This window comes from Vicugna pacos, chromosome 12, assembly GCF_048564905.1.
Source record: "Vicugna pacos chromosome 12, VicPac4, whole genome shotgun sequence".
Classification (NCBI taxonomy): domain Eukaryota; kingdom Metazoa; phylum Chordata; class Mammalia; order Artiodactyla; family Camelidae; genus Vicugna; species Vicugna pacos.
This window is the reverse complement of record NC_132998.1, coordinates 53,056,848-53,071,143: the sequence shown is the minus strand read 5'-3', so window position 1 is coordinate 53,071,143 and position 14,296 is coordinate 53,056,848. Positions and strand designations below refer to the sequence as shown.

General features: G+C 41.8%; 1 protein-coding gene across 1 annotated transcript in view; it reads left to right on the top strand.

The window, feature by feature from the left end:
• The window catches only part of KCNMB4 (potassium calcium-activated channel subfamily M regulatory beta subunit 4), a 55,073-nt gene that overhangs the window by 16,366 nt on the left and 24,411 nt on the right, over positions 1 to 14,296 (top strand). Inside the window, exon 2 of the mRNA XM_006197824.3 lies at positions 9,421 to 9,548. Coding sequence (XP_006197886.1) covers positions 9,421 to 9,548 — 128 coding nt within the window. The remainder of the gene's footprint in view (positions 1 to 9,420; positions 9,549 to 14,296) is intronic.

Here is a 14,296-nt window from a genome sequence, read left to right as displayed (position 1 = left end):
TTGGTGATAATGTTGAACATTTTCAAGGAGTGCAGGATCGTCTTTTTTTTTTTTCCCCCAGAAAGATAAGTGCAGACATGAATTCTTAGCTATAGCTAGTTACCAATGAAATGCTTTCCAAAAGCACAAAATTAGAAACAAGAATGAGGGGATAACCACAAATATAGGAAAAGTTAAAATGATTTCAAGTGAATACTTTTATCAATTCTGTGCCAGTAAATGTCAAACCATAGGAAGATATGACGATTCTCTAATAATGAATTTTTTTAAAAAATAGACCAATTACCATGGTTTGATTTATGCTACCAGGACTCTCTTTAAGCTCCATATATCACACCTTCTCCCCGACTCGCCAGTCTGTCACAGACCCCATTGGAGGCCAAGTCAGTCAAGAGAATTTCTGCAGCTGGAGTAACTGGAGGGGGCTCTTCTCTGGCCACCAGTGCAAACTGGCAGGGTTACAGGCTTCTTAGTAAGGGGTCAGAGGAGCAATCCCAAATGTGGGTAAATGTTTCCTCCAAAATAAAAGGAGTCCATCAAGCATTGTGCCTGTTTCTTAGTTTTAAGGAGTGAAAGGCACTGCAACCTGCCTTTCACTTTGGAGGGGACAGCCGGATGTTCCTGGTACCCCCAGACCCCCAGACGCACCACCGAAGCAACGGGCCACTGCATTTTCCACCCTCCGGCACACTTGTGCTTTGCCAAGGAATCTAGGGCACTTTGTACTCCCTGATTTCTGATCCGCATGATGTCATCAGTGTACGGGCAGTGTGATGTCCTGTGGGAGGGTGAGGGGGTCAAGGTCCCTGCACACTAGAGCATGACGTCCAGAGAGAACTGAGGTAGACCTGAGGAAGACAGCGAAGTCTACACCGTCTCTGCCAGGTAAAATCAGTCTCTGGGCTCTCGGTCCCCAAGGATGGAGAAGGTAGCTTTGGCCAGATCAGTTGCCATAGAATTAGAATTGACTGGAGCAAATGAATAAGTTTATTTGCTTCAGTAAGGAGACTGTATCTGAAGCAGCATCTAAAAGTGGAGTCACCGCTGATTCACTGAACGATGCAGTCATTCTCCAGGACTTGCATGTCTTCTTCAAGAGCCAAATACGCAAGGCAGATGGGAATGTGGTAGGAAAGAGTTTGGGGAATCCCCACTCCTGTAAACTCTGTGACTTCCCTACGGATGCAGTAGTGACTATTTGGGGAAGAAGGAGGTTGGTTCAGAGTTACCCACTATAATAGCCTTCTCTCTATGGATAAGAGGTCAAGGTAGGAATTAGGACCAGTGTTTTAAGCATGTGTATTGCATCTGGACATTCAGAATCTCAATCACAGGAGAGTTCATGGACTGACTGGACCAACTTGGGTCAAAACTCATTTTGCCCCTGACCCCATGAGCCCGCAGTCTGAGCACAGTCATACTTAGGGGCCCCAGGGGTTAGGGTTAGCACAGAGCCAGCGTCCAATGATACACTCAGCGTCTGCCCCTTCCCCACTGCACAGCTGTGAATGGCTGCGTGTTCTCTTGGGGGAGGGTGGGAGAAGGGCATTACTTGAGGTTCTTTTTCAAGGATAAACAGCCTCCCCTTCATTCAAGGAGCTTGAGGGCTGGGGATTGGATAAGGAGTCCTGTCTTCCATCACAGTGACTCACTGGACTCCCACGTACCAAGCCTCAAGTTTTTTCAGGTATGTGGATGAAGGAAAACCTTAAGGGATTTCCACCTTTTTAGTCCAAGGGGTCCTATGATCTCTTAGCCACTGTCAAAGGTTATTGTGTGGGTCAGACCATTTTTATTATGTGCACAAAGTCTGTGGGTCATAAATATAGGGCACAGTGGGGACCGTTGATCTCTGCCGCATGATGTCTGAGGTCCCAGACTCGAAGGCTGAGGCTAGATTCATCTGAAGGCGCACTTACTCCCACGTCAGGGAGTTGATGTTGGCTCTTGACTGGGGGACCTTGGTTCCTTTCCACACAGGTGTCTCCGTGTGCTCTCTCTGCATGGGCTGCTTTGGGGTTCCTCACAGCGCAGCGACAGAGTGCCAAGGGCAAGCATCCCCAAAAGAGAGATGCAGATGAAGCTATGTCGCCTTTTCTGAGTTAGCCTTGGAAGTCCCGTAGCATCACTTCCTCTGTAATGAGTCACAAACTCATCCATGTTCTAGGGAAGGGAAACCCACAGCCCCGAAAAGAGGAGTGTCAGTGTCACATTGTAGGGGTGTGGACATTGGGATGGATATTGGGACAGCCATCTTTGGAAAAAATTCTGCCACAAATAGGAAGCATCGATTTTGCATCACCACCGTCTATCAGTTCTGGTTCTAGGGGACTTACTAGGGGCAGGGCTTGTTGGCCTCATTCATGCAGAAATGATGGTGGTTATATTTCATTGAATATTTGTCTACACATATACACACATTGAACTTGTGTACCTTACAGTACGCAATACAGTACACAATGCCATCAGTGAGACATATCTGAAGGCATGCATAAGCGTTTAAGAAGTTTCATTTCATTTCAATGTTGTATACGTTTGTAAGAGGATTGGCTCTCACCTCAAGGATTTTAAATTATCATAAGCCATTGACCGAATTGTTACGTGTACTCCCATGCTTGTTATAAATAATCACTGTTGAGTTTCTTCCAGATTAAAACTTCCCATTTTGATCTGCCTCCTCCTATTTAGAGTTGACCTCTATTTTTGGCAAAAACACTGTATTTTTCTTTTCTTTTCTTTTCTTTTCTTTTCTTTTTTTTTTTTTTTTACTGTTTTGACCACATTTTATTTTCTAATTCTTGAGTGGGATGAAATGTTTTCTCTTGAAAGTGGAATGTCGTTCCAGACTTTTCTCAGTTTTGATAAGATCACCAGCTTTAGCAGTCTACCTGAATCCAGGAGTTAAACGGATATTGTTAAATTACAAAACTGCAGATGTTGTGTTAACGCATAATAATTACATTCTAAGTGAAGGAGCGTTGTGGGGGGCGGGGTGGGTGGGGATACCCTGCGGGAGGAAGGGAGTGGCTTGTCACAGAAGCACCTAAGGATAGAGGGACAGTTCTTCATAAGTGGTAGTTCAGATAACTTGGGCATTTTGTGTCATCTCCCACGGCCGCTACCCTTCGAGTGCGTTAGGTGATTCGATCTTTCTGGAACATCCATACACAGAATCTTTCCCATTCTGTTTCTGCTTTTTGGAATGTCACTTTCCCAGCGCATTCTCTGAGAAGCAAAACCCCGTTGGCCCCTAAAGACACAATCACATCGTCTCTTTTGTGAAGCTTCCTCTCTTACCCGTGAGCCCAAATTTTCGAAATCTTCGCTTCCTCCTTGGTAATCACAAAGCACTTTGTAAACCCGCTGTCCTTGCTCTGCACGCTCCTGGGGAGGGAGGAAGCAGCGGGGCAGGAAGCAGCAGCTCGTCTTTGTTTCCTGTCCAGTGCTCAGCAATCAAGCACGGCTTACTGCGTAAACTATCAGTTCCAAAACATCTGTCATTCCAGGGCAGAAAGGGAGCTGTTAAAAGTGCAGATTCCTAGTCCAACTGAATCAGACGCTCAGTAGGTGGAGGGGGGGGCCTTTTTGACAGACAGTCAGTGGCCCGTGGAACATACTTCCACAAACACTGCTCTAGTCCGGCCACCACTCTGTACCTGCCCAGCCTGCTCTCTCTGAAGAGCTCATTTAGCGTCTCCTAGTCTTTTTTTTTTTTTCCTTTAAGATATTTATTATTTAGTAGTCTTTTTACACTGCCTTATATTGACTATTTTGAAAGGTTAAAGTGTTTGATTCTGTGGTGATGGGGAGTGAGCATACTGAGAGTTTGAATTTTAATAGGAAGCAAACATTTAGGTACAGATGTGTATTATTTCACACTGTTATCTATGAAGTTTTTGAGATTGATAATGAAAAGAGATCGTTCTCTAATATCAAGAATGATGTTGATTTGGTTCATACCTAAAGACAGTATGACTTTAGCATAAAATAAATGATAGCGTCTCCCAGTCTTAGTTAGCCTTACTTTTCACATTTTTCTGAGCCATTCATTTGACCTTCAGATTTTTCCATAAGATTATTTTCATTTAGCTTTCAGATGTGGGTGCCTGTTCTGGAACCACCTTGCCCTAGAATTTAATTGTTTAGCTGATGTATAATTTTGTATGTATTTGTTCAATTAACCTACATTCATAAGGAATGTGTGTGTGTGTGTGTGTGTGTGCATGCGCACGTGGCGTATGCACACAATGAATTCTTGAGGCATGTGAAATGTTGTGGAGTTTATAAATGACTCAGTTACACTTTTTATTCCATGATGCTTTTCTGGTTATATGTTTATATTGTCAGAAATGTCATTAAAGTTACAAATCATAGCTGACACAGAGATGTCTTACAGGATTTCATAAAATGTGGGATTATGGTATTCAATATATAATTACACCTGTGTTCCAGTGGATAATGTTTTAAGAATTCGTTTTCTAACCAAATTTACCTTGGAAATTATTTAGTCTGTATTTAGTCCACTAAACCCATTCCAGTAGTATGTCTTTCAATACTCCCCTCCCTAACCAAGTCACGAAGGAAGCTGGAACCCCCAAAGTTTCTTCATTTCTCTTTCTTCGATAATGCCTAACATAGAACCTGGTCCCCAGTGTTTAGTTAAATAGACCACGTGTTTTGTGCAGTAATTTTTGTTAATGACTCAATAAAGGAAGAAAGTGAATTTTGCCTGCTCTGCCCACCTGATTGTAGGGTAGTCCTCAAGACACTTATCACAAAAAACCCATTCAAAAAGGGTTCTATTAAAACACAAATTCATTGTGGTGGGCTGGAAAAGAATGCTGTTACCAGTCTTGACAAGCCCTAAAATGAGATGATGGAGAAGAAATGGTAATATGTACATAATCAAATATTTGAAGTCAAATGGTGATCGTGTCCGTCCCCAAATAAACTCGCTAGAAGGCTTTCCATTCATATATTCAGAATAGCCCCCTCGATTCTGTCAACTTTCGTCATGAATGCAAAAGTCAAATTTTCTTTCTAGAAGGTAGGCGTTAAACAAATATATTTCATCACATGCCTCTTTCTCTGACTTATTAAAAGAAAGTGATTTCATGCAAGTTTAGGCAGCAAATGACACAGACTCTAGTGAAGGTTATTTGGGTGATAATGATATTAGATGCTGCCTTTGCAAATGAAAAACAAAAGAGGTCAGAACTGTATGAAGAAGTTTCTCCAAGGGAATGCTTATTGTCCTCCATGACCAAAGACATTGTGTCTATCAATTCCCCTAAGTGAAATTACATCTATGGCACCAAAAACCAACCCTGAAGCCAAATCAAGACAGGAGGGAACAAACAAAGACTTCCAATGCGTTTCTCTTGGAATGTACCGGAAAACAAACAAAGGGCTGCAACAGATAGCTTATCTGTCTTCAGGAGGACTACACCGATTCCAGTCCCAAAGAAACATTACCCTGGTTCTCCAAGAGAGGGTTGCAGAAGTCAGGACATCTCCCTTACCCCCAAATCAGTGGACTCCAAAGCGAGAAAACTGGGAAGCCCTAAAGATAGAGACATAGGAGGCAGTGAGGTGCAGTGGTTGAGAATATTCTGGGGTTTGAATCCCAGCTATTCCTTTTGCTATTGTATCCTAAGGAAAGTGTTCTTAAACCCTTTTGTCCCCCAGTTTCCTCATCTGTAAAATGGGGATGATTATAATAGTTGCTCATTTGAATTAAGTGAGACTTGGATTAATGTGATGTCTAAAGTATAAATAAATGTTGGCCTTGATGATGATGATAATGATGATGATCCTCATATGATGTGCATTATTATTTGTGCCCCTTCCCCCAAAGGAGGGACATTCATAGAAGAGCCATTATGGTGCCTGGAAACCATCAGGCTTGAACAACCTGGAAAGGAATGTTTCTATGATTGATAGCTTTTGTTGGAGAACACTGCTTTGAATTTTCATTTATAGCTTATTTGAAAATTCTAACAATCTACACTGATCTACTAAAAGTAAAATTGAGAAGGAATCTAGGGAGAATCTGAGTTAGGCTTCACAGAAATTTTAAAGACAAACTAAGTGGACAATTAAGATATAACATACCACAATAAAGGAGTTTAAAAAATTTAAAAATCAAATCAAAACAAAACAAAACAAAAAAGGACATTGGAGGAAGCCCAAACTTTTGCCAGAACTTTAATATAACAAAATGATGTGCTTAATTTCTTATTTTAATCTTTCTTGCATGCTGAATTATACATTTTAGGAATTTTAAAAATCTCTAATAAATTATTAAGCATTTGTCAAAAAACGATGTAATAAACAATAATGATTTTTAAGCACATAAAGTTTAGCCTTTTAACAATTTTCCTTTCAAGCCGATGTGTTTTAGAAGTTGCTGGAGTGTCATAAGCTCATTATTTAATCTATGATCCTCTTTGGAAAGAATGCAGTGCATGAAAAACACTTGAATTTGGATCACAGGTTATTTTGCCCAATGTGAAAGGGTACTTTGCTTCCAAAAATCCGTCCATGGCAGCTCAGAGTTTCCTAAAGGCAAGAAACATTCCTTGTGTCCAACACAAAATCACAGCATACCTAGTACAAAACTTTGTACACTCAGTGAAAATTTTTGTCTGTCTTTTTCAGACCCATATAGGTGTGATTCCCCTGGTCAGATCATACGGGTGTCATTTGGTAGAGACATTTCTTTTAAATCCATTTCTCCACTACCCCCACCCCCGCCCCCCCCCCAAACTGAATAGTAAAGAATTCGAACTGGTTGACTTGCCACATTTTAAAATCTCCTTTAATTACACCTGGTTGTAGGTTGTTAACTCCCTAAAATGTTGAGTATACCTCTTGTATGTTTAGTGTACTTTTCGTATGCCCATTGTAAAAAGAGCTCTGATGAATTTTTCAGATTTCACACCTCACGGCTTCTGCCTGCAAATCTAGAAATTTCTCCTTCCTACAAAGAGCCCATTCATTTGGCACCAACTTTCACTTTATAAACTAATTGATCATGATACAGAAGAATTTTTAATAGAAGGAAAGGAAATGTCCAGCACATTAGAGGAAATGAGCAAAAGGAAAATCAGAAGCCCCTTATGAACATTTTCCTAATGCAGATACTGGTCCCCAAGTCAAGACCTACCACACGCATCCTTCTTGCTGCCTGCAATGGTGGTGTCTTCAGCCTCCCCAGCCATCTCTCCAGGGGTCGCTCCTGGGAAAAATTCTGCAGCAAGGTTTGTAGTCCTGCCTTCTGCTGAGTCCTTTCTTGGCCGACCTCTGAGAAGAGAATCATAGAGATGTGGAGCTAGAAATTAGGTTGGAGATTTAACAGATTAGAAAAAATGAAATCCAGAAAAACGAAATAATTTACTTAAGCTCAAACACATAACAAATACCATGACGGTAGCCTGGTCTAATGGTCTCCATTGCTTCTAAGCCCAACGGCTACTTTGGAAGAACTCAAAATTCATAACATCACAGAGTTTTTTAACTTTATGTTATTGTTATTAATAGAAGTGAAACTGTATAGGCAGAGGATAAATATGCAATGATTCCATCATTGAGACAATATTCGCATAACATGTTTTGAGTTTCTTACATAGAATAGAAAATAACCAAATTCACTAAAATTTAAAATGTGTTTATATTGGTTTATTAAGATGTTTACCCTCATGTGAGATGTGGAAATAGCTTCATCATCTTGAATAAAAATCTATCTAAGTGTGTTGTTATTAATTAATTCTACCAACGTTTTTGGAACTTCACTGTTAGCAGGCGTAGCCCTAAGAGTAAAGATACAGAAGAGAGAAAAATAGCGTTTGTCCCAGCTTGCCAGCAAACCGAGGAGGCTGACATTAAACAGAGAAATAGGATACTGGGTGATTCCAGCTGTGATGGTGCCGGGTGCAACATCTGTGGCAATGCAAGTGCAGGGGACTTAACCGTGGAGTAAGAAAGAGAAGGCTTCCCCAGACAGATGCCTGGAACTGCAACTTGGAAGAAGGGGTCCAGGTGGGAGGGTACAGCTCAGTGGTTAGTGCATGCTTAGCATGCATGAGGTCCTGGGTTCAGTCCCCAGTACCTCCATTAAATAAACAAACAAACAAATAAATAAATAAACCTAATTATCTCTCTCCACACCCCCCACCACCAAAAAAAAAAAGAAAAAAAGAAAGAAGGGGACTAAGGGCATTAAAAGAAGACAGAACAGCACGAGGTAGGTGAGACAGCATGTGGCAGACCTGGGAGCAGAGGCTTTTGTACGACCGCCTCCAAGACTTAAGTGAGGACGAGGACAGGCAAGGACCAGATCACGAAGAGCTTTGTCCATCACGCTAAAAAGTTTGTACTTTACCAGAAAATAGTGAGAAGGTACTGACAAGTTGTATTCTGTAAAATAACGCAGCTCAAATTATACTATAAAGCTAATGAGTTTTTTTCCCTGCTCCTTACTAGCGGACACCTCGGTTAACCATCTGAGAGTGGAATGTGATGAATCAGCAGACTCTAGTCCCAGTTGTAGAGCTGACCAAAATCTCAGTGTCCTCCCCTGTAAAATGGGGCTCACTAAAGGCTTGTTGTCAGAAGGGCAGGAGGTCAGGCCTGTTAAACACTTATTACCGTGTCTGGCATCGTGAGCGCTCAGTGACCGGGAGCCGGCCTCCTCTCCGTGATCATCATCATTATCAAAGACCGACCTGGAGGAAATGGATTAGAATGCTAAGGGGAAATTTTCACGTCTAGGGTTAAGGGCAGTTTTCTGATTCTGCTGAGTGTATATTGCTTAGGGTAATAAATTCTCTTCAGCGAGAACTGCTCTGTCAGAGGCAGGGCCAGGAAAGGGCATCCGTTAGCCAAATGCATCAATTTTATATACGTGAGAAGAACTTCTCTGTTGATTTTGTTTGTGCAAAAGAATGTAAGAGAAGGAGCCTGGAGTGTTTTAGTGGTTGAGAGCAGTGTCAGAGGAGAGCTCTCTGCTTGATCTGTTAGGTAAAAGTGAAAGAGGAAAAACACCAAGGTCCATTAGAAACGGGGGACAAATTAACTTTTTCTTTAAGCCCATTTGGTTGATCAGCAAGCCCTCATGCTTCCAGAGTATAGCATGCGTTCAATTCACTTGTAAATTATAACTGTTTATAAAATATCTTTATACTGTAATGACTGAAAGTTATTTCTGGCTGTATTTTTATTACTGGAATACTTTCTGTAAGTGCACCAGATTTGATATCTGAAAATACAAGTTTAGCAGTTTCAGTTTGATTGTATTAAAAATTAAGTAGGTCAGAATTAGATTTACTATCCGCGTAATTCCATCTCTCTGTTTAAAAAGGACTATATTTCAATATTCGATAGAATAATCGGTTTGCTTTCTGTGTTCTGTTTTGTTAGTGCTCCTATATCCCTCCCTGTAAGAGAGAAAATCAGAAGAACTTGGAAAGTGTCATGAACTGGCAACAGTACTGGAAGGATGAGATTGGTTCCCAGCCGTTTACTTGCTATTTTAATCAATTTCAAAGGTAAGCCAATATTTACATGTGCATATTTTAATTATTTGTAGCCTCTGTAGCGTATTCTATTCGTAAATCATAGACGGTGCTCAGTTGATGAAATATACAGCCTGGAGATGGACTCAACTCTGTCCAGCATGGAGTTAGGGAAGCCCCTTCTCTGCAGGATGGCAGTCGTGTGAGAAAAACAAAAAAAAAGGGGAGAACCTGTGTCATGGAGTTTACCCTCTGGATACACTAAGAAAGTGCCTTGAGGCAAGAACATTGTATACTAGTAATGTTCCCTGCGAATTACAGATTGATGCACGTACACTGAACAGTGTGCAGATTTATCAGCATTTTGGACAATGTCAAATCTTACCTTTTCTTTTCCTTTCTATTCTGACGAAGTATCCATAAAATGAGTTCACACCATGAAAACTCGACTTAGAGAGAACTCAGGTTATGCCCAATAACAATGGCTCCCTGGAGTAGAATATTTCAGTAGGCACCCAGATTAATGATAGGGATTTATTCATCAAACATTCAGTGAGTTTTCACAGCTCCATGCTGTACATCTCGTCTTGGCTGTTACACTACTGTGTCTAACCTTTCTCCCCCCATAGTCCCTCTCTTAGTGAATGGCCTATCGTCCACTCATTTAGCTAGTCCAGAAACTCTGAGTAATTCTTAATTCACTTTTATGCTTTTTACCCTACGACTGGTACTCACCATCATGTTGATTTTACTCCTGGGTTAACTCTTCCTCGCCTTCCCTCTGCCACACTTTTAGTTCACACTCACATTCTTTCTCAGCACAATAGACACCATAGTCTTCTGCCTCCATCCTGTGCCCCACTCCAGTACATTCTTGGTGTTGCTGCCAAAGCGATCGTCCTACACGTGAGCCTGATCAGGTTACCCCTCACAGTTTTCAGAGTAAAGTCATCAGATATATTTGTTGTGTAACAAGCCACGCTAAATGTCATGGCCGACTAACAGTCCTTGATTACTTCTTATGATTTTGTGGGTTGGCTGGAAGTCCACCTGCTGGTCCCTCCGGGGCTCATGTGCCATCAGATGATGGCTGGACGAGCTGCCTGGTCCGGGGTGGCCTCCTCCCTCACATGCCCAGCGCTTGGTACTGGCTCAGCTGAAGCACCTCAGTTCTCCTCCACCGGCCTCTCATCCTCCAGCAGGCTAGACTGCCTTCCTTACAGCATGGTAGCCCCAAGACAGCATTTAAGGAGAGCCAGCCCCCGGCTGTGGAACTCACATAACATCACTTTTCACATGTTCTGTTGGTCAAAGCAAGTCATGAAGCCAGCCAGATTCGTGGGTGTTGAAATAAACCCTATTCCTCCTTCTTCTTCTTCTTTAAAAAAATTTTTTTTATTATTGAAGTGTTGTTGATTTACAATGTTAGTTTCAGGTACAGCAAAGTAATTGTTATACATACACATATGTACATATATTTTTTCTTTTCAGATTCCTTTCCACTATATGTTATTACAAGATATTGAATATATTTCCCTGTGCTATACAGTAGGACCTTGTTGTTTACCTATTTTATATATAGGAATGTATGTCTGTTAATCTCCAACCCTTAATTTATCCCTCCCCACCCCTTCCCCTCTGATAACCAGAGTTTGTTTTCTGTGTCCATGAGTCTGTTTTTGGTTTGTAAATAGAATTTGTACCATTTTCTTAGATTCCACATATAAGTGATATCGTATAATATTTGTCTTTCTCTGTTTGACTTACTTCATTTAGTATGATAATCTCTATGTCCATCCATGTTGCTACAAATGGCATTATTTCATTCTTTTTTATGGCTAAGTAGTATTCCATTGTGTGTGTATATGTGTATGTATATATATATATATATATATATATACACACCACATCTTCTTTATTCAGTCATCTGTTGATGGACATTTAAGTTGTTTCCATGTCTTGGCTTTTGTAAATAGTGCTGCTGTGAACATTGGGGTGCATATGTCTTTTAGAATTACAGTTTTCTCTGGATATATGGCCAAGAGTGGGATTGCTGGATCATATGGTAATAGACTGCTTCTTTTTTTCTTTTTTAAGGGGGGGAGTGGAGGGGTGGCAATTAGGTTGTTTGTTTATTTATTTATTTATTTATTTATTATTTATTTAATAGTACTGGGGATCGAACCCAGGACCTTGTGCATGCTAAGCACATGCTCTACCACTGAGTTTACCCTCCCGCCTAGACTCTGCTTCTTAATAGAAGAAGTTGCAAAGGTTTGGTGGCCGTATTCTAATTCACAGCATCCAAGCCTCCTCAGATTCCCGCCTCAGACTCCCTCCCCTCCAACCTCACCTTCATACTCATATTCTTTGCCATAGCCATTCTGAACTGTATGAAATTCCAAGAATCTCTTACACTTTTATACCCATGCCTTTATATTTGCTTCTCCTTCTTCTTGACTGCCTTGCTGAAGACTTCTCAGATGTCACCTTCGCTGGGCTGCTTTCCTTGATCTCCAAGTTTCGTTTGTTTGTCTGTTATTTAGGATGCTATCTGCTTTAGGTTAACAGAAAACTGACTCCAAGTAGCATAAGCAATTAGGAAATTTATTATTTCATCCATCCAAAAATGCACAGGTAGATCAACAGTGGAGTAGCTTGAGACAACAGCTTAACAGTGTCAGCAAGAATGCCACTCCTTTCTAGATCTCAGTTTTACCTCCAGATGGTTCCCCTCATGGATACATTATGGTTGCTGTGGTTCCAGATGTCACAGCCAGGCATAGCAGTGTCCAAAGGCCGAAAGAAACCTGTCTCTGCTGTTACGTTTGAGATGGGGATAGGCAATGTTTCCAAAGTCATGTGGAGGAACGGTGTACGGAAAGGGGGCAGAATCCGTGGAACAACTCAAAGTGCCAGCTACAGTGTATATCTGTCATGTTCAGTATAAGGCCCTTTCTCAGAGACTTGCAATCCTTGCACTCATAACTATGCCAAAAAAGTTTTTTAAAAAAATGCACCACAGACCAATTAAATTAGAATCTTTGGTGGTTGAACCTAGGCAATATTAACATTGTAAAAAAGTGATTCCAGGGATTCTAATATATGACCGGGTTGGAGAGCCGGTGCTCTATCCTCTCACCCGTCACCCTCAGCTAGACTTGCTGGTGTGCCCGTCTCCCCAGCCAGACTGCCTATGGTTACTGGTGCGCACCGTGTCTTCTTTGGCTTTGTATCCCTGGTACTTAGCACCACGCCTGGTTCTCAGTTTAAAAAGTGCTTGGTGAATGAATGAATCAGCGACTGCAGTGTGCCAGGACAATAAGGAGGGGCCTTTGTTTCCAAGGAATTAGTCTCTATTGGGGGAAACAGATGCTTATGCAAATGTGAGTACGACTTCATCAGCTAGAAATGAGAGGGAGGAAGACCTTGAAGGTGGGGGTGGCTGCCGTAAAGAAGCCAAGCTTGACAGTGTAAGGTACGTTAGGTGTACAGGTTATATAATAAAGAATGGTAAGTCTGTAAGCTGGAAAGGTAGCCTGGGGTTAGGTTTCTAAAGGACCATAAATGCCATACTCAGATGGTCTTTGTCATACGGGCAATGAAAATTGGTGGAAAGTTTTGTTTTTTGGTTTTTTGTTTTTTGGAACCGAAGACTGACCTGAGTAGACTCTGATTTAGAAAGTAACTGGGCTGAGAGCTGAGTGTGCACGGGAGTGGACCGGTGGGGTGAAGGCAGGGCGCTCCAGCTCAGAGGTGGGAGGAGGAGAGGACTGAGCGAAAAAAATACATTTTTGAGTGGCTAGCATGTGCCAGCCATTGTGAATAATGTTTTGTTTCGAGCACCAAATTTCTTACAATAGTTCTAAATACCTGCCCCATTTGACAGATGAGAAAACTGCATCTTAAAGACACCTTTTGACATATTTAAGTGAAACGGACACTTTTCATATAAAGTGAAACCCCTCTCTTAACCATTTGCTTGCCCTCTCTTATACTGATGTGAAATGTAATGATGATAATAATGTTGCTAATGACATTTACTTCTTAGCTTAAATAGTCTAAAAGTGTGGTTCCTGTTGACAGCCTTGTACTGTGCGGGTGATCAGGGTGACCCCGGGATGGGTACAGTGCAGTGGGGTGGGGAGGGGCTTCCACCCCCAGCACCCCTTTTAGTGCTCCCAAGTCAGAGATGGTCATCCCCATTTCACAGACGAAGAAACTGAGGCTCAGAGAGGTGGAGAGTCTGCCCCAGATCAAGAATTCAGAAAGGTCCGTCCTGGTAAAGCATTTTGAGGGTAATAGTGGTAACAGAAGCAGCGCACGGAAGGGTCTATCAGAAAGACATTTAGAGCTACAGTCAACAGAGCTTAACGACCACGTGAGTGATGAGGAAAAGGGATGTGTCAAATGTAGCTGAGTGTGCAAAGAGGATAGTCCGGCTCTGACTGTGCTGAATGTGAGGGTCTCACATGCTATTCAGAAGATGCGTGAAAGCGTTAGAAGTACAGACCGGTAGTTCAGGAGCAAGAGGTCAAGGTCTGTGTCACACAGATCTGGGAAACACGGGCACACCAGCTGCACTTGAGGGAAAGAGAAAGAACGCATCCTGGGAACACGTGGAGTGAGAACCGTGGGCAGAATCCTGGGATCCCCTGTGTTGAAGGTGTAGGGGAAGGAGATGGAGAATGAATGGCCAGGTATTGAAAGTCCAAAGTCTTGGGAGGGGGGCGTTTTATGTTGTTTGTTTGTTTGATGTTTAGTTGATTTACAATGTGTTC